The sequence below is a fragment of the Caretta caretta genome, chromosome 4 (genome assembly GCF_965140235.1).
Source record: "Caretta caretta isolate rCarCar2 chromosome 4, rCarCar1.hap1, whole genome shotgun sequence".
Taxonomy (NCBI): domain Eukaryota; kingdom Metazoa; phylum Chordata; order Testudines; family Cheloniidae; genus Caretta; species Caretta caretta.
This window is the reverse complement of record NC_134209.1, coordinates 64,480,001-64,505,388: the sequence shown is the minus strand read 5'-3', so window position 1 is coordinate 64,505,388 and position 25,388 is coordinate 64,480,001. Positions and strand designations below refer to the sequence as shown.

General features: G+C 42.0%; 1 protein-coding gene across 2 annotated transcripts in view; it reads left to right on the top strand.

Moving 5' to 3' along the window:
• The first annotated feature begins 3,115 nt into the window (after positions 1 to 3,115).
• LOC125635374 (uncharacterized) overlaps positions 3,116 to 25,388 on the top strand; it is a 35,717-nt gene continuing 13,444 nt past the window's right edge. For both annotated transcript variants that reach the window (XM_075127716.1, XM_075127715.1), the window contains exons 1-7: positions 3,116 to 3,287; positions 11,766 to 11,942; positions 13,963 to 13,989; positions 16,619 to 16,795; positions 18,816 to 18,842; positions 21,472 to 21,648; positions 23,669 to 23,695. In XM_075127716.1, coding sequence (XP_074983817.1) covers positions 3,242 to 3,287; positions 11,766 to 11,942; positions 13,963 to 13,989; positions 16,619 to 16,795; positions 18,816 to 18,842; positions 21,472 to 21,648; positions 23,669 to 23,695 — 658 coding nt within the window. In that variant the 5' untranslated portion in view covers positions 3,116 to 3,241. The remainder of the gene's footprint in view (positions 3,288 to 11,765; positions 11,943 to 13,962; positions 13,990 to 16,618; positions 16,796 to 18,815; positions 18,843 to 21,471; positions 21,649 to 23,668; positions 23,696 to 25,388) is intronic.

Below are 25,388 nucleotides of genomic sequence, written 5' to 3'. Positions count from 1 at the left end.
TGGTTTCATCCACTCTCACTTTATCAGTCCAAAACAGGAGCTCACAAGTAAGAGTCTCCAGCACAGTTCACGTGCAATTTTCAGAAATGACGTGAAGGAACATTTCTTGGAACATCTAATCCTGCATCACACATTTTTACTCGTAGTTGTTCCTAATGGCACTGAATACTGGGAAGTTGCTCTTTTTTGTATCCTTTCCTCCAAGAGATCTTGGAGTTGTGGATAGTTCTCTGAAAACATCCACTCAATGTGCAGCGGCAGTGAAAAAGCGAACAGAATGCTGGGAATAATTAAGAAAGGGATAGATAATAGAACAGAAAATATCATGTTGCCTCTATATAAATCCATGGTACTCCCACATCTTGAACACTGTGTGCAGATGTGGTCGCCCCATCTCAAAAAAGATATATTGGAATTGGAAAAGGTTCAGAAAAGGGCAACAAAAATTATTAGAGGTATGGAACAGCTTCTGTATGAAGAGAGATTAATAAGACTGGACTTTTCAGCTTGGAAAAGAGACAGCTAAGGGGAGATATGATTGAGGTCTATAAAATCATGACTGGTGTAGAGAAAGTAGATAAGGAAGTGTTGTTTACTACTTCTCATAACACAAGAACTAGGGGTCACCAAATTAAATTAATAGGCAGCAGGTTTACAACAAATAAAAGGAAGTATTTCTTCATACAACACACAGTCAACCTGTGGAACTCCTTGCCAGAGGATGTTGTGAAGGCCAAGATCATAACAGAGTTCAAAAAAGAAGGAGATAAATTCATGAAGGATAGGTCCATCAATGGCTGTTAGCCAGGATGGGCAGCAATGGTGTCCCTAGCCTCTGTTTGCCATAAGCTGGGAGTAAGCAACAGGCGATGGATCACTTGATGATTGCCCATTTTGTTCTCTCTGAGGCACCTGACACCGGCCACTATCGGAAGACAGGATACTGGGCTAGATGGATCTTTGGTCTGACCCAGTAGGGACATTCTTATGTTCTAATTCTAGTAAAATCATAGTGCTGTAAGTTTGGGTAGATTTGTGAACTCCCCCAGATGTTTTTTTCTGAACAACTATGTTGACTTGAACTATGTTCAATTCTGACATTTAAAAGATACAAACATAGAGCCCAGTGCAGTCCCAGAGCATGGCACTCCGTGATGTGGCACTGCAGTCACCCCAATTCATTTGCTCCCATTCTTGGTTTTCTAGCCACCCATTCCCTCTCTTGTGGGCTGAATAATTGAGCCCTTACACAATAAATATAATTCCCCCAGCCTTCCCCTTCCCCTCCCCAACTTCAGTGCTTTCAATATACCCTGGCTTCAGTCTCTGGCTCTCTCTCAGCTCCCCGCTTCCTTCTGAGCAAGGGAGCTCTGATGGTCTCGCTTGGAGAGGCCTACTCCTGGGATAATTCCTACCCCTTTCCCTGGGCTCAGACTCCTTCTCTTGGGACAAGGTCTCCACAGCCCTCCTTCTTAGGGCTGTGTTTGAATCCCAGCCATTGATTTTATCAGAAGAAGGCTTTTCTTCTGACTCTAGGTTTTCATTGACTGAGCTCAGAATACTTCTTTTTAATCCTTAATGGTAGTCACATGATTCAGGCACCTGACCTTCCGCCCCATCCCATTTTAGTCAGGTGATCTTTACAAGATCTACATGTGCTTAAAGGGCACATGCTTTGGAATGGGACTGGCTTGTCCAATAGCCCATTACCCTTTTAGGATCTGTATATTTAATGGAGGTCATTGATGGTAGATTATTGTGAGATGCTGCTGGGAACAGTCCTCCAACAGAAGTATCCTGAATCATGAGAGATACTGTTCATCCCTTGAGTACAGGGATCAAATTTCCACACAAACAGTCATACAGCTGTGCACCAAGACAGCAGGATCTACATCTCCTGTACTGAGGTCTTGAGATTGCTCTTGCACGGCAAGCTCCCACCTTCGCCTACCTGGGCATGGCTGGTGAACATGTGGGTGCATTTGAGCTCAAATTCAGAAGCAAGCAAGAGAAAGTGTGCTAATGGCCAAATTTCATATTCTCTGAATTTGCCTGCACTCCCCGATATGTACCCCAACTCACTGAAAATCAAATGGCATTCTGTACACGCAGCATATAGCTGGGCTAGAATTACTGCCTTGTCTTTGGGCCTATCATTAGTTTCTACAGCTACACTTTTTGGAAGAGGCAATTCCTGTTTTCCAAACATTTAGACCCTTCCAGTTTGTTCTGCACAGGATATCCATGCACCTAGGGAGTTCTATCTTGGGGGATACGAGTACACATGCATGTTTGCATTTTTTGAAAATTTAATCCCAAACATTTTTTGTTGTATTGTCAGCACATGCACACATCTCAATAAAAGGGTTTGCTTTACTCCCTGAGTTTATCGCAGTTTTATTTGAAGATACTGCACGGGCTGTGTTCTAACCCAGACTGAGTCCATGTCCCTAAATCAGCGCAGCTGGAAAACTGGGCCAAAATTCTGGGAGGCACTCAGGTCCCACCCACAGAAGGCCCTAGATAGTTAGATTAGAAAGATTAGTAATATCAACTGCTATACCTGAGCTGAACTTTCTAATGTGGATGCAGGAGGTATTTTTAAACCCTTTATAGATAAATATATTAATTATTTTCATGAAATGCAGAATATTTTGGAAGGGACTGTGGTCCAGTGATTAGCTCAAGGGACTGCAATTGTTTTGTTGTATGATCTTCAAAACATTTTACCTCCTTGGGCCCCAGTTTTCCCATCTGCAAAATGAGGCTAATGATACATATCCATAATTATAAAGTGCTTTGAGATCTATGGATAAACATCACTCAATAAGTGTTAAATATCATTATATGGTCCTTATAATTTAAGCATTACTAAATGACTACACAGATCAGAACCTGTTTTTACATGTGATTTTGCCATTCAGTTGGTAGTTTTATATCTTTCATATGCTCTGCACAGTTCACTTTGAAATTCAGTGTATGAAATTGACTTCTGATAACGCCTGAAGTTTCATATGCTGCATGATGTGTTAGCCATTTTCAGCAGATAATTTATTACTTGGCCTGCTTCTTATTGGCTGATTAGAACTTCAGGAAGACACAGGGGCAGAGAGATAGTGAGTTTAGTCTGTTGCCTGAGGGTATAGAAATCACACATAGCTTGCTGGTTGGAGGGAACAAAGCAAGGAGTTTTGGTTTGTTTTCTGGGTGTTTTTCTCTGTGGTTAGATATTACAGGAGAAATGAAGATGTGCAGAACTATACTTCCTTGTATTCTATTACTGTTCGGTGAGTAAACATTTTTGTTTGTTTTACTTCTTTTTTTGTCAGTTATAAATGGCTTTTGCTTCAACTCATCTCCTGATTTTATGTAGACATTCATCCGATGAAGTGAGCTGTAGCTCACGAAAGCTTATGCTCAAATAAATTGGTTAGTCTCTAAGGTGCCACAAGTACTCCTTTTCTTTTTGCGAATACAGACTAACACGGCTGCTACTCTGAAACTAGAGCCCTATTACATATGAGTTAAATATCAATAATATACTGATGTGTAACTGCTATGTATTAATATATTGTATTACTAGAACTATTGCTGCATTTATTACACCTCCATCATTATGGTTTTGTAATCCATATGATCCAACTCATGTAATGGCGTGGCAAAACAGACAGATATGTTGCAAATGTAATGTAAATGGCACCACTGTAGTTACTAATCTTAAAAATATATGTATATGGTCATGTTATTGAAAAAGAAATCTATTGAAGGTACAAGAGAACCAATCACCAACATCTTTTTGCAACTTTAAACATTTTATTTTCACTAGCATGTGTCAAAAGTAAATGTTTAACTGATTACTAAATTAAATCTTAATACGGTTAGCATTGTGATGACAAATATCAGCACTGTGTCGCAGAGCTACTACAAAACAGAAAGTAAGTGCAGGCTATTTAGATATGAAGCACTTGTCTTCATGTTCCAAGAGCTTTGTCCCCCACACCGGTATCCACTAAATTGTAAACCCCAAAGTACTGTTGATTGCAGTAGTGGGAGTTGTAGTCTCTTGCTGTGAGAAACCATGGTCTCTCCCTTTGTGAGCTTTCATGAGTTTTCCACCACCCTTACCACTGGTGTTATTAGGACTTGGTTTTTGGGAGTTTGCAAGAAGTATTTGGTGGAGGAAGGAGGGGGGCAGTGGCCCTGCTCTAAGCCATGTCTAATGAAAGATTTTTAAATGTAGTGCTCGAAACGTGATTGCTTTTGGTGCAACTGAAAATTAATTACCCTTTATCCCCTGAATTTTGATCAAGTTTTTGCCTCCTTGATTACATAGGGCAAGATCCTTCCATATGCTGTATATGGTGTTGGTGCATATGAGGGGGAAAGGGAGCTTACTTTCCACCTCTTCCCTCACCCTACAAATGCAGTAGTATTGCAGGAACTCTACTTATCCCTCTGATGGGTGCTAGAAGGTGAGGGTGTCCGGACCATGCACCGGACTACCACATGGGAACATGGTCTCCTTTTTAGTGCACATACTACACTCAAGCATATGCTAGCTGAGAGTTCATGCTGTTCCTTTTCAAAGGAGTAGGCAGGTGTACCCAACTACACCTCCCTCAGGACTACCCCATGGAATTGTGCTCTGGCTAGCAGGATACTTGCGAAACAAGATGTGTGTGCCAGCACCCTTACCCTCCTTTGCAGCACTGACAGGACAAGATTTTGCTCTAACTACTGAACAACATCAACAGACTGCAAATGGGTGCAGCATATTCTGAATCTGGAGATCCACAACTGTTATGTGATATCTCAGCTAGGGAGGCAGAGTCCTTGCATTACTTGAATTGCCTTCCCTTATTGCAATCTCACAGACATATCACTATGATCCCCTTTTGATTAACTCTGTGAGTTATGTGTGATATCTGAGGATCCTGAAATAGCCCAGGAAGAACTTTCAAATTGGAGGGCAAGGCAATAGAAGCTGATTAGCATGTACACTAGAGGATGCAATTTTTTTTACTTAGCTGTATATCCAAGAAACTTTGCTGCAAAACCTAGCCCCATAAGCCATTTCAGAATGTATAATTCATGTGTGGGACTTCACTCATTACCATAAAGCATGGTTTGGTTTGGTTTTAATATCATGACTTAAATATTTTTAAGATGCATCCACATAATGTTGCAGCAATTTACAAAGTTCATTCCCTTCCATCACACTGGTATCCATTAAAAAGTCATATTAATGGGTTTGGGGCTTTTTGTTTTGTTTTTGTCATGACGTACTTATTGACAAAGGAGGACAGTTCTGAATGTAATAGTACATTTAAATAGTGCAGAAAGATTTGGGGTGTTGTACATTAACCAATGTTTCCTAATTATATTGTACGAATACTAACATAATTGTTCTCTATTCCACCAAATGGGTGAGAAATAAACTAAACTGTCTTCTGTGGCCCATGTATATTTCATCAGTCTCTTTATCTCAGAAGTTGAGTGCATTAATTGGAATCACTACCCTCTGTCAGATTCCCACACTGGAGTCAATGCTTCTGGTTTTGGAGGGTGACACTAAAATGGACACATTGACAAGATTTATGGAAAACCCCAGCACCACAAAAAGACTCTAATGTATTATCCAATAGGAATTTTTCCTTCTAGAAAACACTTCCATGTTGTTTTTCTTGTACATTTTCCCCAGTAGAGGTGAAAAGTATGTTACCTAACCTTATTAATGGAAATAACACCTTGGCTACACTCTAGTAGTAATTTTGATGTCAGAATATTGAGAAGTAAACCTAAATGAGCCCACGATTTTATAAAAAAACATATATTTGTTATTTCATTCTGTCACTGGCAGAGTTGCGTTCTGAACTTCTGCCACTGAATGACTTTGTTGCCTTGGACAAGTCATTTAAACTGTCTGTCTGGGCCTGATTATCAACTGCCTTACACCAGTTTAACTCCACTGACTCCAATGTAGATTTAAACTGGTGTAAATAAGAGAAAAATCAATCTCTCAGCTACCACAGTGATAAGCATGGCACATAGACCTTCTCCCTTAATTACACCATCATAAAATGGAGTAATGACGTTTGTCCAACTTTTTAAAAGTTCTAGCTAATCTGCTGTAACTGTCTCAAAGGTTTCTATAGTGCCTATGACTACAGTATTTAAGTAACTCTCCAGATGAAAAGTACTAGATGAATGTAAATTATTATTAAGTTGTGAGAAATATTTTGAGTACGTACTTAGCTTTAGAGTGACATGCACCAAAACAGGAATCTGATTGTGGTCTCTGAATTTCCCCAAACATGGCAATACTTGTCAATAGCTCCAATGTTTGCAATGTTTACAATAAAAGTGGAAAAACATGTAATTTATTCTATAGAAAAAGTGGAAGTAAACTAAGTTAACTTGCAGTATCAACTTGTAATATCACCACAATGATGGCTAGATACCAGACACTGTTTTATCTTGTTGCTTAATTTTCCATTGGTTTGTAATAATGCACTGCACATATAATTCAGAGATATTGCCATGACTGAAGCATGCTAAAAGGTAACAAAGCTCTCCCCAATATTTAAAATCAATGCGATGCCAATATGTGATATACATCAATATATTTTAAATTACATCCAAAGAATTATATTAAAGGAGCATTAAAATTGTAAAGTGAAGCACTCAAAAATGAGGAAATACCAGAGTTCAGGTTACCTGCACAAGCTTAATTTGCCCCCTTATGTGTATGCATTGTGATATAGTCTTTAATTACATGATAACATTCTATTTTTCCCCTACCTCATTCAGTGAATGAGAAGTTACTGAATATTTCTTTTAATTGTCTTCATTGATTGTGTGGCCATTGTTTAAATGCACACCATCCAAACCCTGCTCTGAGCACAAAATGAATTTCCTTAGGGACGTTTCTGTGGTACTCATCATTATAGTATCAGTGCTTCACAAACATTAATGAATTTATTTTCGCAACACCTCTGTGAGATTAATACCCCCATTTTACATAAGAACGGCCATACGGGGTCAGACCAAAGGTCCATCAAACCCAGTATCCTGTCCTCTGACTGTGGCCAATGGCAGGTGCCCCAAAGGGAATGAACAGACAGGTTTTCATCAAGTGATCCATGCCCTGTCATCCAATCCCAGCTTCTGGCAAACAGAGACTAGGGACACCATTGCTGCCCATCCTAGCTAATAGCCATTGATGGACCTATCCTTCAAGAATTTACCTTGCTCCCTTTTGAACCCCGTTACAGTATTGGCCTTCACAACACCCTCTGGCAAGGAGTTCCAGAGGTTGACAGTGCATTGTGTGAAAAAATACTTTCTTGTGTTTGATTTAAACCTGCTACCTATTAATTTCATTTGGTGGCCTCTTGTTCTTGTATTATGAGAAGGAGTAAATAACACTTCCTTATTTACTTTCTCTATACCACTCATGATTTTATAGACCTCTATCATATCCCCCCTTAGTCGCCTCTTTTCCAAGCTGAAAAGTCCCAGTCTTATTAATCTCTCCTCATATGGAACCCCTAATAATTTTTGTTGCCCTTTTCTGAATCTTTTCCAATTCCAATATATCTTTTTTGAGATGGGGCGACCACATCTGCACCCAGTATTCAAGGTGTGGGCATGCCATGGATTTATATAGAGGCAATATGATATTTTCTATCTTATTATCTATCCCTTTCTTGATGATTCCCAACATTCTGTTTGCTTTTTTGACTGCCGCTGCACGTTGAATGGATGATTTCAGAGAACTATCCACAATGACGCCAAGATCTCTTTCCTGAGTGGTGATAGCTAATTTAGACCCCATCATTGTATATGTATAGTTAGGATTATGTTTTCCAATGTGCATTACTTTGCATTTATCAACATTACATTTCATCTGCCATTTTGTTGCCCAGTAACCCAGTTTTCTGAGATCCTTTTGTAATTCTTCGCAGTCTACCCGGGACTTAACTATCTTCAGTAGTTTTGTATCATCTGCAAATTTTGCCACCTCACTGTTTACCCCTTTTTCCAGATTGTTTATGAATATGTTAAATAGGACTGGGCCCAGTACAGATCCCTGGGGGACACCATTATTTACCTCTCTCTATTCTGAAAACTGACCATTTATTCCTACCCCTTGTTTCCTATCTTTTAACCAGTTACCAATCCATGAGAGAACCTTCCCTCTTATCCCATGACTGCTTATTTTGCTTAATCAAGTCCTAGTTATCTCAAGCTGGGGACTCAAAATTAGAGAGAACTTGACAATTTTGGCCTTAATCGCTCAGTTCCCCGTGTGTAAACAGTAACAAGTCTCCAGGACCAGATGGTATTCACCCAAGAGTTCTGAAGAAACTCAAATGTGAAATTGCAGGACTACTAACTGTCATCTGTAACCTATCATTTAAATCAGCTTCTGTACCAAATGACTGGAGGATAGCTAATGTGATGCCAATTTTTAAAAAGGGCTCCAGAGGTGACCCTGGCAACTACAGTCCAGTAAGCCTCACTTCAGTACTGGGCAAATTGTTGAAACTATCGTAAAGAACAAAATTGTCAGACACGTAGATGAACATCATTTGTTGGGAAATAGTCAACATGGTTTTTGTAAAGGGAAATCATGCCTTACCAATCTACTAGAATTCTTTGAGGGGGTCAACAAGCCTGCAGACAAAGGAGATCCGGTGGATATAGTGTATTTAGATTTTCAGAAAGCCTTTGACAAGGTCCCTCACTGGGACCTCACTGGGACCTTGTTTCACATTTCAAATTTCAAATTTGAGTTTCTTCAGAACTCTTGGGTGAATACCATCTGGTCCTGGAGACTTGTTACTGTTTACACACGGGGAACTGAGCGATTAAGGCCAAAATTGTCAAGTTCTCTCTAATTTTGAGTCCCCAGCTTGAGATAACTAGGACTTGATTTTTCAAAGACTTAGCATTAGATAGCACTTTATATGTTCTAAGCACAGCTCCCATTGACTTCAGCTGTAGTCATAAGTGCTCAGCACTTCTGCAAATCACACCCCATGAGTCACATTGGGCACCCAGAAAATGAGGAACGTGCTATTAGTGACCACCTGTGAAAAATGTAGTTTATATGACTTCTCCAGCATCACATAGGAAGATAGGGATAGAATCCAATCATCTCGGGTGGTATTCAGATTCCTTAGCTATGATTCTCTTCTGGTAATCCCCTGCCTTATTCACCTTCCCAATTCTGCAACAAGAGGCCAAGGTCTTACAGACAACAGCTTCATTCACTATACAGCTCTGATTCATCATCTGCTCCCCTCCCAGCTCCTTCTCCCTTCCCCTCTCTGCTCCTATCTGACCCCCCTAGTCCTGACCCCCTCCCTCTTGGTGCATATATGCCCCTCCAGATCCATTCCCTCTCCTCCTGTCTACCCTCATCAGCTCCTGACCACCTGCTCCTCTTCTTCTTCCCACCTATGGCCCCTGCATCCTGCTTTTCAGACCCCACAGCATTCCTCACCCTTCTTCATTATTCCAGTCAAGTCCATCTCCTCCTCTTCCACTTTGCTTGCTTACCATCAGGGGAAGCATTAATGCTGTGCTTTCATTAGGAAAAAAGCTGTGTTCTTAACTTGAGCTCACTAACTTCAGATAAAATTCTAGGGAAGACACAAGTGTTTGCTGTTTTTACACATGTTAGCAGGTCGAGCTAACGACTAGAACCTCACCTAGTAATCATAACTTCTCCTGGATATATAGCATAACTTTTAGGAAGGGATCTAGTCTTCATTTAAAGGAAAGGGATAGAAAATAAGACAGAAAATATAACGCCACTATATAAATCCATCTCAAAAAGGACATAGCAGAACTGAGAAAGGTTCAGAGAAGGGCAACAAAGATGACTGAAAGTATGGAATAGCTTAAGAGGAGAAACTAGAAAAATTAGGGCCGTTCAGCTTAGAAAAGAGACGACTAATGCAGGATATGACAGAGGTCTATAAAATCATGAATGGTGTGGAAAAAGTGAAAAGAGAAGTGTCATTTACCCTTTCCAACAATACAAAAACCAGGGGTCACCTGATGAAATTAATAAGCAGGTTTAATACAAACAAGAGGAAGTACTTTTTCACATAACACACAATTAACCTGTGGAACCCATTACCATGTGTTGTTGAGATGGCCAAAAGTATAACTGGCTTCAAAAAAGAACTAGATAAGTTCATAGAAATAGATCCATCAATAGCTATAGGTCAAGATGGTCAAGGATGCAACCCCAGGCTTGGGAAGAACTTGGGAAGTGCTTGGGGATTTCTATGGCCTGTGTTACACAGGAGATCAGACTAGATCAGTGATTCTTGAGCATTTGGTTGTTAAATTCGTTGGAACAGATTTCCACAGGAAACAAGCTTCTTCCAAAAGCTGCAAAGGCAATTAAGTTGTAGATGGGGACACCTGGGTTCAGTCTGGGTTTTGTCTGAGAGAATCCATGTTAAAACAAGACAGCACAACAAAAACTAAATGACAACTGAAGCCAGTGAAACAGTTTGATATCCTCCAGAGGAGGAATGCAACCAGAAACTAGCACTGTAACATCAAAGACTAGAAATGAGGATTTTAAAAAATAGTGGAGAAACTAATTAAAAAAACTCTAAAGTCTAAAATTAAACTAGAATCTGTAGACTCAGCATGGATGCCACTAAACATACTATAACAAAGTCACAGAGGACATGCCCACTCCTAAATAATGAAAAAAGGAGGAGGAAGGCAAGGAAAAAGCCCAGTATGTTTAAGCTATCAATCTATGGTATTTGTATGACACTTATTCCCATAGTATCTGAGCACCTCAGAATCTATTGGTTTTTTCTCACAATATTCCTGTGAGGTAGGGAAGTGCCATTACCCGGGGAGGTCAGGTAACTCCAGTGTCTGTCTTTAGGATATACAGTAAATGCTTGCTCTTTGAAAAAGCCTTTCCACCATAAGAAAGTGCTTGATCATAGTATATAAGTACATATGTGGGGAACAAATACTTGCTAATGGGATCTTCAATGTAGCAGACAAAGGTATAATAAAATCTAATAACTGGAAGCCGAAGCTAGAAAAATTCAGACTGGAATAAGGTGTACATTTTTAGCAGTGAGTGTAATTTACCATTGGAAAAATTTTGCAAAGGCTGTGGAGGATTCTCCAACACTGGCGATTTTTAAAATTAAGACTGGATGTTTTTTAAAAGCAGGGGGAGTAGTGCCAGCACTGAGTAATGACAGACAGTCTCTCTGCTCTTAGTTTTGGCGTCTGGCACCACAGCAGCTCTCAGTGGGCAGGAGGAGCAAGTGCAGCGCAAATCCTGCTCAGTTCCTGTAGCCCTGGGCATTCAGTGCACGCTGCTGAATGTGTGCAAACTGAGATTTTTCAGAGGTTTATAACTTAGCCAGATTTAGGCAGATTTTCACAGCGAGGGCAAAAGGCACAATCCCAGTACCAGTGTGACTCTATTCAAATATCAAGTCTTTGCTCCAAAGCATAGGGGGCTAGCCCATGTAGGAGAAAAGGATGTAAGAATATTTTTCACAGGGGTAAAATGTTGCTTAAATGGGCAAACACTTTAGCTGAAACTTTCCAAAAAGCTCAGCCTGAATCATTAAAGTTGGGCAAAGTTATAAGCAGCTGAAACCAGAGTCTTCTAAGGAAAGTGTCTGATAGAGTTAATAAAAGGCACTGCTATCAGCCCCACCAGTGATAATTTTTTTCCTTTAATATTATGTGTGCACAAGATTTAGGAGATGTGATGGCAGTGGAAGAGAACATCATTGAGGCGACCGTCCCAGACACGACGGGGAAGACGACGGTAGCGCCCGTCACGGAGGCGACCGTCCCAGAGACGATGGGGGAAACGACGGTGGCCATAGTGCATAAGGACAACAATTTAGTCAACCTGCCTTTGGGGCCAGGTCTGTTTTTTTTAACTCATTATTTCCTTACAATGTTGAATCCGTTCTCCCCTCACTATGCACACTCTAGTCCTGTTAAGTCACTATTTTCTGCTCTTCCTGCCACTCCTGCAGTGATGGACTCTTGCAAATTTCCCCCTCAAATCAGATTTCTTCCTCAAAGTCACATTGCTTAGACAGAAAAGAACTAAGGGTTTTCTTTGCCCATTCATCCTTCCTAGTGCAATGAGATGGTACAAGGCTCCTTTTCTTAACTGCTGTTAAGACCTGCTGCTTAAATCACCATTCAAGAAGGTGCCGTGAAGGTGCCCTTAAAATGCCTGCACTACAGTCTTAGAGATTCAGCAAAGATCTTGCTATCCCCAGTTTCAGAAAGTGCAGGGCTCAGTCCAGGTTTAAGCTAAGCAGTCCTTTGCGGCCTGATGCAGCTTCTGTTATATCAAGGTAATTTTGGCCAGAGTGTACTTGCTGGCCAAAGAGCTAATAATGCCTCAGTGATTTGATTTGAGGAAGTAACTGCAGTATTATAAACCTCATTGAGACATTGATTATACTCTCGTCACATCTTCAAGCTTTTCTTTGCAATCATCAATTTTAAAAATGTAGACTCTAAGACAACACAGGATTTTAGTAATGAGCCCTCAGCCTGTGCCTCTTGTGTCTAGCCCTTAATCTGGCTCACAGAAGGCAGGAGGTAGCAGCAGAACCCAACTGTCAGGGTAGGTGGAGGAGACAGGGGAGCTACGGAAAGCAGCTGGAGCTATTTGTGAGGAACAGATGGGTTACTGAGGGGAACTAAGGAGAGGAAGCAGGAGCTGTTGAGAGGGAGCAGGAATGATGGGGAGCAGAAACCATTGAGGACAGGAGATATGAAGTGAGCTCAGAGGGGATATGAGCTGCGGGAGGAGTAGGAGTTGCTGTGTGGGAAATGACCTAACGGGAGAACAGAATATGGGGGAATGGGGCTAATGTCACTGTGTCGTTACCCCCTCTCCCCCAGCTTCACTCCAATAACTCACAGACTCCATCCTTCCAATGAACTGTGATCCCTTGGTTATCCTTGGCTCTCCACAAAGCTGCTTCTGAGGTCCCCACAAGACCTCCCCCGTCTTCTGAGTGATGTAAGAAATAAAGTCCTGCCTCCCCAAACCTGCTCCTGCTGCTTTAGAGGGAATCTTGTAAGGGAAATCTGGTGTCAAACCAATGCCTTTCACAAGCACTAATGCCACAATTTGTATGGAAGTTTGTGCCTGTATGCAAACTATGTATATCTATGCAAATTAACTTAAGTAACAATTTACATAAAATCACAGAGCTTCACGAAGCTTGAGAGCTATGCTCTTGTCATGGTAGGGCCTCAAAGCCAGAGTTAGATGGGTTTTTTGAGGTGTATTGTTCTCCTCCAGCAGCTTTTAGAACTGTTCTGCTTGCCCTGCAGATGGCTGCTGGATTTCCTTCCCCCATCCCAGCTGTCTGCTCTGTGCTTCTCACTGCACCATACCTGAGGCAGAGAGTGGAGTAACCAGAAGAAAGTCAGGAAGGAGAAGTGACATCAGGCCGCACCCTCGTGCTCCTCTCCACCTGAACCCACACTGTCAGGATCCACCTTACCTCATTAGTAACAGAGTATTATTAATAGTTTTTTGTATTACAGTGGAGCTGAAGGCTACTGTCAGGATTGGGGCCTCATTGCACTAAGTGCTGTATGAACATGTAAGGAGAAACAGTCCCTGCCCCAGAGAGCTTATAGTCTAGACAAAAGAAAGATGTAGGGAGGGTGAAATGGGATGCAGCATACAAGCAAAATGCTCAGCGTGAATATAAGCACGCAGTAATTAATAGCTGGAAGGGAACTTACTAACTGTGACAGAGAAGTCGCATGTTATTATTTGTTTCTGGTAGCACCCACATCATGCTAGATGCTGTACAAGCACAAAAGAAAGCGAGGCCCCTGCCTCCAAAGAGCCTATTTTTCCCCTCAAAATTAAATTTGTTGTTTTTTTTTGTTTTTTTTCCATAGAGAAAGAACAGCAATTATCTGGACTAGGTATGTCAACAACTTTAATATGTATATTTCGACTTTCCAATAGGCTTCCCATGTCTTTCTCACTGCTGGGTTTCTTTTACCATTGCAAGTTTTGAAGAACAGACATTAAGACTGGATGTTTTTTAAAAGTTATGTTTTAGTTCAAAAGGATTTTTGGCGGGAGCGGGGAGGATTTCTATGGCCTGTGTTACACAGGAGATCAGACTAGATCAGTGGTTCTCAAACTATTGTACTGGTGACCCCTTTCACATAGCAAGCCTCTGAGTGCGACCCACCCCCTTATAAATTAAAAACACTTCTTTATATATTAAACACCATTATAAATGCTGGAGCCAAAGCGGAGTTCGTGGTGGAGGCTGACAGCTCATGACCCCCCATGTAATAACCTCACGACCCCCTGAGGGGTCCTGACCCCCCAGTTTGAGAACCCCTGGACTAGATGATCACAGTGGTCCCTTCTGGCCTTAGAATCTATGAATAAGAATGCTCACGACACTAATCCCCTTATGTACTCTTAATCTGTCCCAAGCAGTTTTGACCCCAAAAGCGAGAAGAGTCAATGACTCCATGAAATCTATAAGGGCTTTGTTATGGCGATTGATTTCACGTGGTAGGCACTTAGCTTTTATACTGCTGCCTATCACCATAGTATCTAAGATAAAAAGTTCCCCAGTTCAGGGATGGGGATCTGATCCCAGAGGTCCAGATCAAAGGTCTTTAGGCACTGATCTGCCTCTTTAGGTGCCTAAGTCATGTAGGCACCATAGCATATAGCTGGGTCTAGCAGCACTGGGGCACAATGCTCCTTGGAGACAGTAAGGCAGATTGGCTCCAGCTCCAGCCTTCAAAAGGGGCCAGCATGTGCTTCTGCCTTTATCAATGCAGATCTGTTGGTTGTGGCAGAAGGTGGAAGAAGACATTGCCAAATACATTTTTTTCATATTTATAAGTAAAATACATGGGGACAGTTGAAGATAATCAATGACAAAACTCCTGTTGACTTTACTAGGGGCAGGATTTTACCCAAGGTAGATATTTAACTATTTCAAACATAGATTGATTTAATTTTTCATGCAGTGATGCCAGGTGAATCTTTCTCATCGCATTACTCACTATAGACAATGCTATAGATAAAATTGTATTTGATGTACATTATATATGAATTGTTTTACTTGTCTTCCTGTAGAGTATCATTTATATTTGACTGCCATTTCAATAATAAAATATAATAATTTACCATGACATTCTTTTTCTACTTCTTTTCCCTCATTACATTTTGGGTTCTGTCTCTGTCTCTCTCTCTTTCAGTGTAATCCAGTGTTTGTTGTCCCTCTGGTTAACTTTTCCTTCCTTCTACTTATCTAAATTTCTCTCTTCTTTCATCCCCTTTCCGTTCTTCATAAAGAGGAGTCCATACACTGAATGAGGCAGAGCTCTTGTGGAAATAGTAATGTGTGATTAAAGTGTGTATAATGCTGCTTACATGCAAGAAAGATGAATTCAACCTGACTTCTGGTATTTCCTAACTTTTACAAGCTAGACTTTGCACCTTTAACATTCTTTTAACATAGATTTTTGTAGGTACTTTCCTATACTTTTAAAAGCACAAACAAACCTCAACAAAACTATCATGTGGAACAATACTGACTCTCCTATTTGTCATTAGCAGGATTGTAACCTTTAGGGCCACAGCATAGAACTCTAAAATACGAACTAATGGGATAACTGCTAGCAGTAATAGGTTGTTATCTGCTATGTGAACCAGCCACTAGATGGGATCAGACATGCACTTTACCAGTGGGTTTTGCAGTTATTTGCTAGACAGCAATGGAATGATGACATAAGGAAATCCTGGGTTGCAGTCCAGGTTCTGGAAGGGAGTGTGCTGCAGTGGTTACAGGCCTTGCTGCAGTTCTGTCTGTCCCTGTCCTTTAGCATGTATCCCACAGTTTGTCTCCTCCCCACCTTCATCTTATTCCCTACCCCTTCCCACAGCCCATCTCTGCTCCTCTGTTCTGACTTCTTCCCAGCCCAGCTCTGGCCCTTCAGGATTTGAGTCAGGCAGCTTTCACCTTTCCTGGGGGCCAGCAGGGGGAGTAGTGCCAGCACTGAGTAATGACAGACAGTCTCTCTGCTCTCAGTTTTGGCGTCTGGCACCACAGCAGCTCTCAGTGGGCAGGAGGAGCAAGTGCAGCGCAAATCCTGCTCAGTTCCTGTAGCCCTGGGCATTCAGTGCACGCTGCTGAATGTGTGCAAACTGAGATTTTTCAGAGGTTTATAACTTAGCCAGATTTAGGCAGATTTTCACAGCGAGGGCAAAAGGCACAATCCCAGTACCAGTGTGACTCTATTCAAATATCAAGTCTTTGCTCCAAAGCATAGGGGGCTAGCCCATGTAGGAGAAAAGGATGTAAGAATATTTTTCACAGGGGTAAAATGTTGCTTAAATGGGCAAACACTTTAGCTGAAACTTTCCAAAAAGCTCAGCCTGAATCATTAAAGTTGGGCAAAGTTATAAGCAGCTGAAACCAGAGTCTTCTAAGGAAAGTGTCTGATAGAGTTAATAAAAGGCACTGCTATCAGCCCCACCAGTGATAATTTTTTTCCTTTAATATTATGTGTGCACAAGATTTAGGAGATGTGATGGCAGTGGAAGAGAACATCACTGAGGCGACCATCCCAGACACGACGGGGAAGACGACGGTAGCGCCCGTCACGGAGGCGACCGTCCCAGAGACGATGGGGGAAACGACGGAGGTCATAGTGCATAAGGACAACAATTTAGTCAACCTGCCTTTGGGGCCAGGTCTGTTTTTTTTAACTCATTATTTCCTTACAATGTTGAATCCGTTCTCCCCTCACTATGCACACTCTAGTCCTGTTAAGTCACTATTTTCTGCTCTTCCTGCCACTCCTGCAGTGATGGACTCTTGCAAATTTCCCCCTCAAATCAGATTTCTTCCTCAAAGTCACATTGCTTAGACAGAAAAGAACTAAGGGTTTTCTTTGCCCATTCATCCTTCCTAGTGCAATGAGATGGTACAAGGCTCCTTTTCTTAACTGCTGTTAAGACCTGCTGCTTAAATCACCATTCAAGAAGGTGCCGTGAAGGTGCCCTTAAAATGCCTGCACTACAGTCTTAGAGATTCAGCAAAGATCTTGCTATCCCCAGTTTCAGAAAGTGCAGGGCTCAGTCCAGGTTTAAGCTAAGCAGTCCTTTGCGGCCTGATGCAGCTTCTGTTATATCAAGGTAATTTTGGCCAGAGTGTACTTGCTGGCCAAAGAGCTAATAATGCCTCAGTGATTTGATTTGAGGAAGTAACTGCAGTATTATAAACCTCATTGAGACATTGATTATACTCTCGTCACATCTTCAAGCTTTTCTTTGCAATCATCAATTTTAAAAATGTAGACTCTAAGACAACACAGGATTTTAGTAATGAGCCCTCAGCCTGTGCCTCTTGTGTCTAGCCCTTAATCTGGCTCACAGAGGGCAGGAGGTAGCAGCAGAACCCAACTGTCAGGGTAGGTGGAGGAGACAGGGGAGCTACGGAAAGCAGCTGGAGCTATTTGTGAGGAACAGATGGGTTACTGAGGGGAACTAAGGAGAGGAAGCAGGAGCTGTTGAGAGGGAGCAGGAATGATGGGGAGCAGAAACCATTGAGGACAGGAGATATGAAATGAGCTCAGAGGGGATATGAGCTGCGGGAGGAGTAGGAGTTGCTGTGTGGGAAATGACCTAACGGGAGAACAGAATATGGGGGAATGGGGCTAATGTCACTGTGTCGTTACCCCCTCTCCCCCAGCTTCACTCCAATAACTCACAGACTCCATCCTTCCAATGAACTGTGATCCCTTGGTTATCCTTGGCTCTCCACAAAGCTGCTTCTGAGGTCCCCACAAGACCTCCCCCGTCTTCTGAGTGATGTAAGAAATAAAGTCCTGCCTCCCCAAACCTGCTCCTGCTGCTTTAGAGGGAATCTTGTAAGGGAAATCTGGTGTCAAACCAATGCCTTTCACAAGCACTAATGCCACAATTTGTATGGAAGTTTGTGCCTGTATGCAAACTATGTATATCTATGCAAATTAACTTAAGTAACAATTTACATAAAATCACAGAGCTTCACGAAGCTTGAGAGCTATGCTCTTGTCATGGTAGGGCCTCAAAGCCAGAGTTAGATGGGTTTTTTGAGGTGTATTGTTCTCCTCCAGCAGCTTTTAGAACTGTTCTGCTTGCCCTGCAGATGGCTGCTGGATTTCCTTCCCCCATCCCAGCTGTCTGCTCTGTGCTTCTCACTGCACCATACCTGAGGCAGAGAGTGGAGTAACCAGAAGAAAGTCAGGAAGGAGAAGTGACATCAGGCCGCACCCTCGTGCTCCTCTCCACCTGAACCCACACTGTCAGGATCCACCTTACCTCATTAGTAACAGAGTATTATTAATAGTTTTTTGTATTACAGTGGAGCTGAAGGCTACTGTCAGGATTGGGGCCTCATTGCACTAAGTGCTGTATGAACATGTAAGGAGAAACAGTCCCTGCCCCAGAGAGCTTATAGTCTAGACAAAAGAAAGATGTAGGGAGGGTGAAATGGGATGCAGCATACAAGCAAAATGCTCAGCGTGAATATAAGCACGCAGTAATTAATAGCTGGAAGGGAACTTACTAACTGTGACAGAGAAGTCGCATGTTATTATTTGTTTCTGGTAGCACCCACATCATGCTAGATGCTGTACAAGCACAAAAGAAAGCGAGGCCCCTGCCTCCAAAGAGCCTATTTTTCCCCTCAAAATTAAATTTGTTGTTTTTTTTTGTTTTTTTTCCATAGAGAAAGAACAGCAATTATCTGGACTAGGTATGTCAACAACTTTAATATGTATATTTCGACTTTCCAATAGGCTTCCCATGTCTTTCTCACTGCTGGGTTTCTTTCACCATTGCAAGTTTTGAAGAACAGACATTAAGACTGGATGTTTTTTAAAAGTTATGTTTTAGTTCAAAAGGATTTTTGGCGGGAGCGGGGAGGATTTCTATGGCCTGTGTTACACAGGAGATCAGACTAGATCAGTGGTTCTCAAACTATTGTACTGGTGACCCCTTTCACATAGCAAGCCTCTGAGTGCGACCCACCCCCTTATAAATTAAAAACACTTCTTTATATATTAAACACCATTATAAATGCTGGAGCCAAAGCGGAGTTCGTGGTGGAGGCTGACAGCTCATGACCCCCCATGTAATAACCTCACGACCCCCTGAGGGGTCCTGACCCCCCAGTTTGAGAACCCCTGGACTAGATGATCACAGTGGTCCCTTCTGGCCTTAGAATCTATGAATAAGAATGCTCACGACACTAATCCCCTTATGTACTCTTAATCTGTCCCAAGCAGTTTTGACCCCAAAAGCGAGAAGAGTCAATGACTCCATGAAATCTATAAGGGCTTTGTTATGGCGATTGATTTCACGTGGTAGGCACTTAGCTTTTATACTGCTGCCTATCACCATAGTATCTAAGATAAAAAGTTCCCCAGTTCAGGGATGGGGATCTGATCCCAGAGGTCCAGATCAAAGGTCTTTAGGCACTGATCTGCCTCTTTAGGTGCCTAAGTCATGTAGGCACCATAGCATATAGCTGGGTCTAGCAGCACTGGGGCACAATGCTCCTTGGAGACAGTAAGGCAGATTGGCTCCAGCTCCAGCCTTCAAAAGGGGCCAGCATGTGCTTCTGCCTTTATCAATGCAGATCTGTTGGTTGTGGCAGAAGGTGGAAGAAGACATTGCCAAATACATTTTTTTCATATTTATAAGTAAAATACATGGGGACAGTTGAAGATAATCAATGACAAAACTCCTGTTGACTTTACTAGGGGCAGGATTTTACCCAAGGTAGATATTTAACTATTTCAAACATAGATTGATTTAATTTTTCATGCAGTGATGCCAGGTGAATCTTTCTCATCGCATTACTCACTATAGACAATGCTATAGATAAAATTGTATTTGATGTACATTATATATGAATTGTTTTACTTGTCTTCCTGTAGAGTATCATTTATATTTGACTGCCATTTCAATAATAAAATATAATAATTTACCATGACATTCTTTTTCTACTTCTTTTCCCTCATTACATTTTGGGTTCTGTCTCTGTCTCTCTCTCTTTCAGTGTAATCCAGTGTTTGTTGTCCCTCTGGTTAACTTTTCCTTCCTTCTACTTATCTAAGTTTCTCTCTTCTTTCATCCCCTTTCCGTTCTTCATAAAGAGGAGTCCATACACTGAATGAGGCAGAGCTCTTGTGGAAATAGTAATGTGTGATTAAAGTGTGTATAATGCTGCTTACATGCAAGAAAGATGAATTCAACCTGACTTCTGGTATTTCCTAACTTTTACAAGCTAGACTTTGCACCTTTAACATTCTTTTAACATAGATTTTTGTAGGTACTTTCCTATACTTTTAAAAGCACAAACAAACCTCAACAAAACTATCATGTGGAACAATACTGACTCTCCTATTTGTCATTAGCAGGATTGTAACCTTTAGGGCCACAGCATAGAACTCTAAAATACGAACTAATGGGATAACTGCTAGCAGTAATAGGTTGTTATCTGCTATGTGAACCAGCCACTAGATGGGATCAGACATGCACTTTACCAGTGGGTTTTGCAGTTATTTGCTAGACAGCAATGGAATGATGACATAAGGAAATCCTGGGTTGCAGTCCAGGTTCTGGAAGGGAGTGTGCTGCAGTGGTTACAGGCCTTGCTGCAGTTCTGTCTGTCCCTGTCCTTTAGCATGTATCCCACAGTTTGTCTCCTCCCCACCTTCATCTTATTCCCTACCCCTTCCCACAGCCCATCTCTGCTCCTCTGTTCTGACTTCTTCCCAGCCCAGCTCTGGCCCTTCAGGATTTGAGTCAGGCAGCTTTCACCTTTCCTGGGGGCCAGCAGGGGGAGTAGTGCCAGCACTGAGTAATGACAGACAGTCTCTCTGCTCTCAGTTTTGGCGTCTGGCACCACAGCAGCTCTCAGTGGGCAGGAGGAGCAAGTGCAGCGCAAATCCTGCTCAGTTCCTGTAGCCCTGGGCATTCAGTGCACGCTGCTGAATGTGTGCAAACTGAGATTTTTCAGAGGTTTATAACTTAGCCAGATTTAGGCAGATTTTCACAGCGAGGGCAAAAGGCACAATCCCAGTACCAGTGTGACTCTATTCAAATATCAAGTCTTTGCTCCAAAGCATAGGGGGCTAGCCCATGTAGGAGAAAAGGATGTAAGAATATTTTTCACAGGGGTAAAATGTTGCTTAAATGGGCAAACACTTTAGCTGAAACTTTCCAAAAAGCTCAGCCTGAATCATTAAAGTTGGGCAAAGTTATAAGCAGCTGAAACCAGAGTCTTCTAAGGAAAGTGTCTGATAGAGTTAATAAAAGGCACTGCTATCAGCCCCACCAGTGATAATTTTTTTCCTTTAATATTATGTGTGCACAAGATTTAGGAGATGTGATGGCAGTGGAAGAGAACATCATTGAGGCGACCATCCCAGACACGACGGGGAAGACGACGGTAGCGCCCGTCACGGAGGCGACCGTCCCAGAGACGATGGGGGAAACGACGGAGGTCATAGTGCATAAGGACAACAATTTAGTCAACCTGCCTTTGGGGCCAGGTCTGTTTTTTTTAACTCATTATTTCCTTACAATGTTGAATCCGTTCTCCCCTCACTATGCACACTCTAGTCCTGTTAAGTCACTATTTTCTGCTCTTCCTGCCTCTCCTGCAGTGATGGACTCTTGCAAATTTCCCCCTCAAATCAGATTTCTTCCTCAAAGTCACATTGCTTAGACAGAAAAGAACTAAGGGTTTTCTTTGCCCATTCATCCTTCCTAGTGCAATGAGATGGTACAAGGCTCCTTTTCTTAACTGCTGTTAAGACCTGCTGCTTAAATCACCATTCAAGAAGGTGCCGTGAAGGTGCCCTTAAAATGCCTGCACTACAGTCTTAGAGATTCAGCCAAGTTCTTGCTATCCCCAGTTTCAGAAAGTGCAGGGCTCAGTCCAGGTTTAAGCTAAGCAGTCCTTTGCGGCCTGATGCAGCTTCTGTTATATCAAGGTAATTTTGGCCAGAGTGTACTTGCTGGCCAAAGAGCTAATAATGCCTCAGTGATTTGATTTGAGGAAGTAACTGCAGTATTATAAACCTCATTGAGACATTGATTATACTCTCGTCACATCTTCAAGCTTTTCTTTGCAATCATCAATTTTAAAAATGTAGACTCTAAGACAACACAGGATTTTAGTAATGAGCCCTCAGCCTGTGCCTCTTGTGTCTAGCCCTTAATCTGGCTCACAGAGGGCAGGAGGTAGCAGCAGAACCCAACTGTCAGGGTAGGTGGAGGAGACAGGGGAGCTACGGAAAGCAGCTGGAGCTATTTGTGAGGAACAGATGGGTTACTGAGGGGAACTAAGGAGAGGAAGCAGGAGCTGTTGAGAGGGAGCAGGAATGATGGGGAGCAGAAACCATTGAGGACAGGAGATATGAAGTGAGCTCAGAGGGGATATGAGCTGCGGGAGGAGTAGGAGTTGCTGTGTGGGAAATGACCTAACGGGAGAACAGAATATGGGGGAATGGGGCTAATGTCACTGTGTCGTTACCCCCTCTCCCCCAGCTTCACTCCAATAACTCACAGACTCCATCCTTCCAATGAACTGTGATCCCTTGGTTATCCTTGGCTCTCCACAAAGCTGCTTCTGAGGTCCCCACAAGACCTCCCCCGTCTTCTGAGTGATGTAAGAAATAAAGTCCTGCCTCCCCAAACCTGCTCCTGCTGCTTTAGAGGGAATCTTGTAAGGGAAATCTGGTGTCAAACCAATGCCTTTCACAAGCACTAATGCCACAATTTGTATGGAAGTTTGTGCCTGTATGCAAACTATGTATATCTATGCAAATTAACTTAAGTAACAATTTACATAAAATCACAGAGCTTCACGAAGCTTGAGAGCTATGCTCTTGTCATGGTAGGGCCTCAAAGCCAGAGTTAGATGGGTTTTTTGAGGTGTATTGTTCTCCTCCAGCAGCTTTTAGAACTGTTCTGCTTGCCCTGCAGATGGCTGCTGGATTTCCTTCCCCCATCCCAGCTGTCTGCTCTGTGCTTCTCACTGCACCATACCTGAGGCAGAGAGTGGAGTAACCAGAAGAAAGTCAGGAAGGAGAAGTGACATCAGGCCGCACCCTCGTGCTCCTCTCCACCTGAACCCACACTGTCAGGATCCACCTTACCTCATTAGTAACAGAGTATTATTAATAGTTTTTTGTATTACAGTGGAGCTGAAGGCTACTGTCAGGATTGGGGCCTCATTGCACTAAGTGCTGTATGAACATGTAAGGAGAAACAGTCCCTGCCCCAGAGAGCTTATAGTCTAGACAAAAGAAAGATGTAGGGAGGGTGAAATGGGATGCAGCATACAAGCAAAATGCTCAGCGTGAATATAAGCACGCAGTAATTAATAGCTGGAAGGGAACTTACTAACTGTGACAGAGAAGTCGCATGTTATTATTTGTTTCTGGTAGCACCCACATCATGCTAGATGCTGTACAAGCACAAAAGAAAGCGAGGCCCCTGCCTCCAAAGAGCCTATTTTTCCCCTCAAAATTAAATTTGTTGTTTTTTTTTGTTTTTTTTCCATAGAGAAAGAACAGCAATTATCTGGACTAGGTATGTCAACAACTTTAATATGTATATTTCGACTTTCCAATAGGCTTCCCATGTCTTTCTCACTGCTGGGTTTCTTTCACCATTGCAAGTTTTGAAGAACAGACATTAAGACTGGATGTTTTTTAAAAGTTATGTTTTAGTTCAAAAGGATTTTTGGCGGGAGCGGGGAGGATTTCTATGGCCTGTGTTACACAGGAGATCAGACTAGATCAGTGGTTCTCAAACTATTGTACTGGTGACCCCTTTCACATAGCAAGCCTCTGAGTGCGACCCACCCCCTTATAAATTAAAAACACTTCTTTATATATTAAACACCATTATAAATGCTGGAGCCAAAGCGGAGTTCGTGGTGGAGGCTGACAGCTCATGACCCCCCATGTAATAACCTCACGACCCCCTGAGGGGTCCTGACCCCCCAGTTTGAGAACCCCTGGACTAGATGATCACAGTGGTCCCTTCTGGCCTTAGAATCTATGAATAAGAATGCTCACGACACTAATCCCCTTATGTACTCTTAATCTGTCCCAAGCAGTTTTGACCCCAAAAGCGAGAAGAGTCAATGACTCCATGAAATCTATAAGGGCTTTGTTATGGCGATTGATTTCACGTGGTAGGCACTTAGCTTTTATACTGCTGCCTATCACCATAGTATCTAAGATAAAAAGTTCCCCAGTTCAGGGATGGGGATCTGATCCCAGAGGTCCAGATCAAAGGTCTTTAGGCACTGATCTGCCTCTTTAGGTGCCTAAGTCATGTAGGCACCATAGCATATAGCTGGGTCTAGCAGCACTGGGGCACAATGCTCCTTGGAGACAGTAAGGCAGATTGGCTCCAGCTCCAGCCTTCAAAAGGGGCCAGCATGTGCTTCTGCCTTTATCAATGCAGATCTGTTGGTTGTGGCAGAAGGTGGAAGAAGACATTGCCAAATACATTTTTTTCATATTTATAAGTAAAATACATGGGGACAGTTGAAGATAATCAATGACAAAACTCCTGTTGACTTTACTAGGGGCAGGATTTTACCCAAGGTAGATATTTAACTATTTCAAACATAGATTGATTTAATTTTTCATGCAGTGATGCCAGGTGAATCTTTCTCATCGCATTACTCACTATAGACAATGCTATAGATAAAATTGTATTTGATGTACATTATATATGAATTGTTTTACTTGTCTTCCTGTAGAGTATCATTTATATTTGACTGCCATTTCAATAATAAAATATAATAATTTACCATGACATTCTTTTTCTACTTCTTTTCCCTCATTACATTTTGGGTTCTGTCTCTGTCTCTCTCTCTTTCAGTGTAATCCAGTGTTTGTTGTCCCTCTGGTTAACTTTTCCTTCCTTCTACTTATCTAAGTTTCTCTCTTCTTTCATCCCCTTTCCGTTCTTCATAAAGAGGAGTCCATACACTGAATGAGGCAGAGCTCTTGTGGAAATAGTAATGTGTGATTAAAGTGTGTATAATGCTGCTTACATGCAAGAAAGATGAATTCAACCTGACTTCTGGTATTTCCTAACTTTTACAAGCTAGACTTTGCACCTTTAACATTCTTTTAACATAGATTTTTGTAGGTACTTTCCTATACTTTTAAAAGCACAAACAAACCTCAACAAAACTATCATGTGGAACAATACTGACTCTCCTATTTGTCATTAGCAGGATTGTAACCTTTAGGGCCACAGC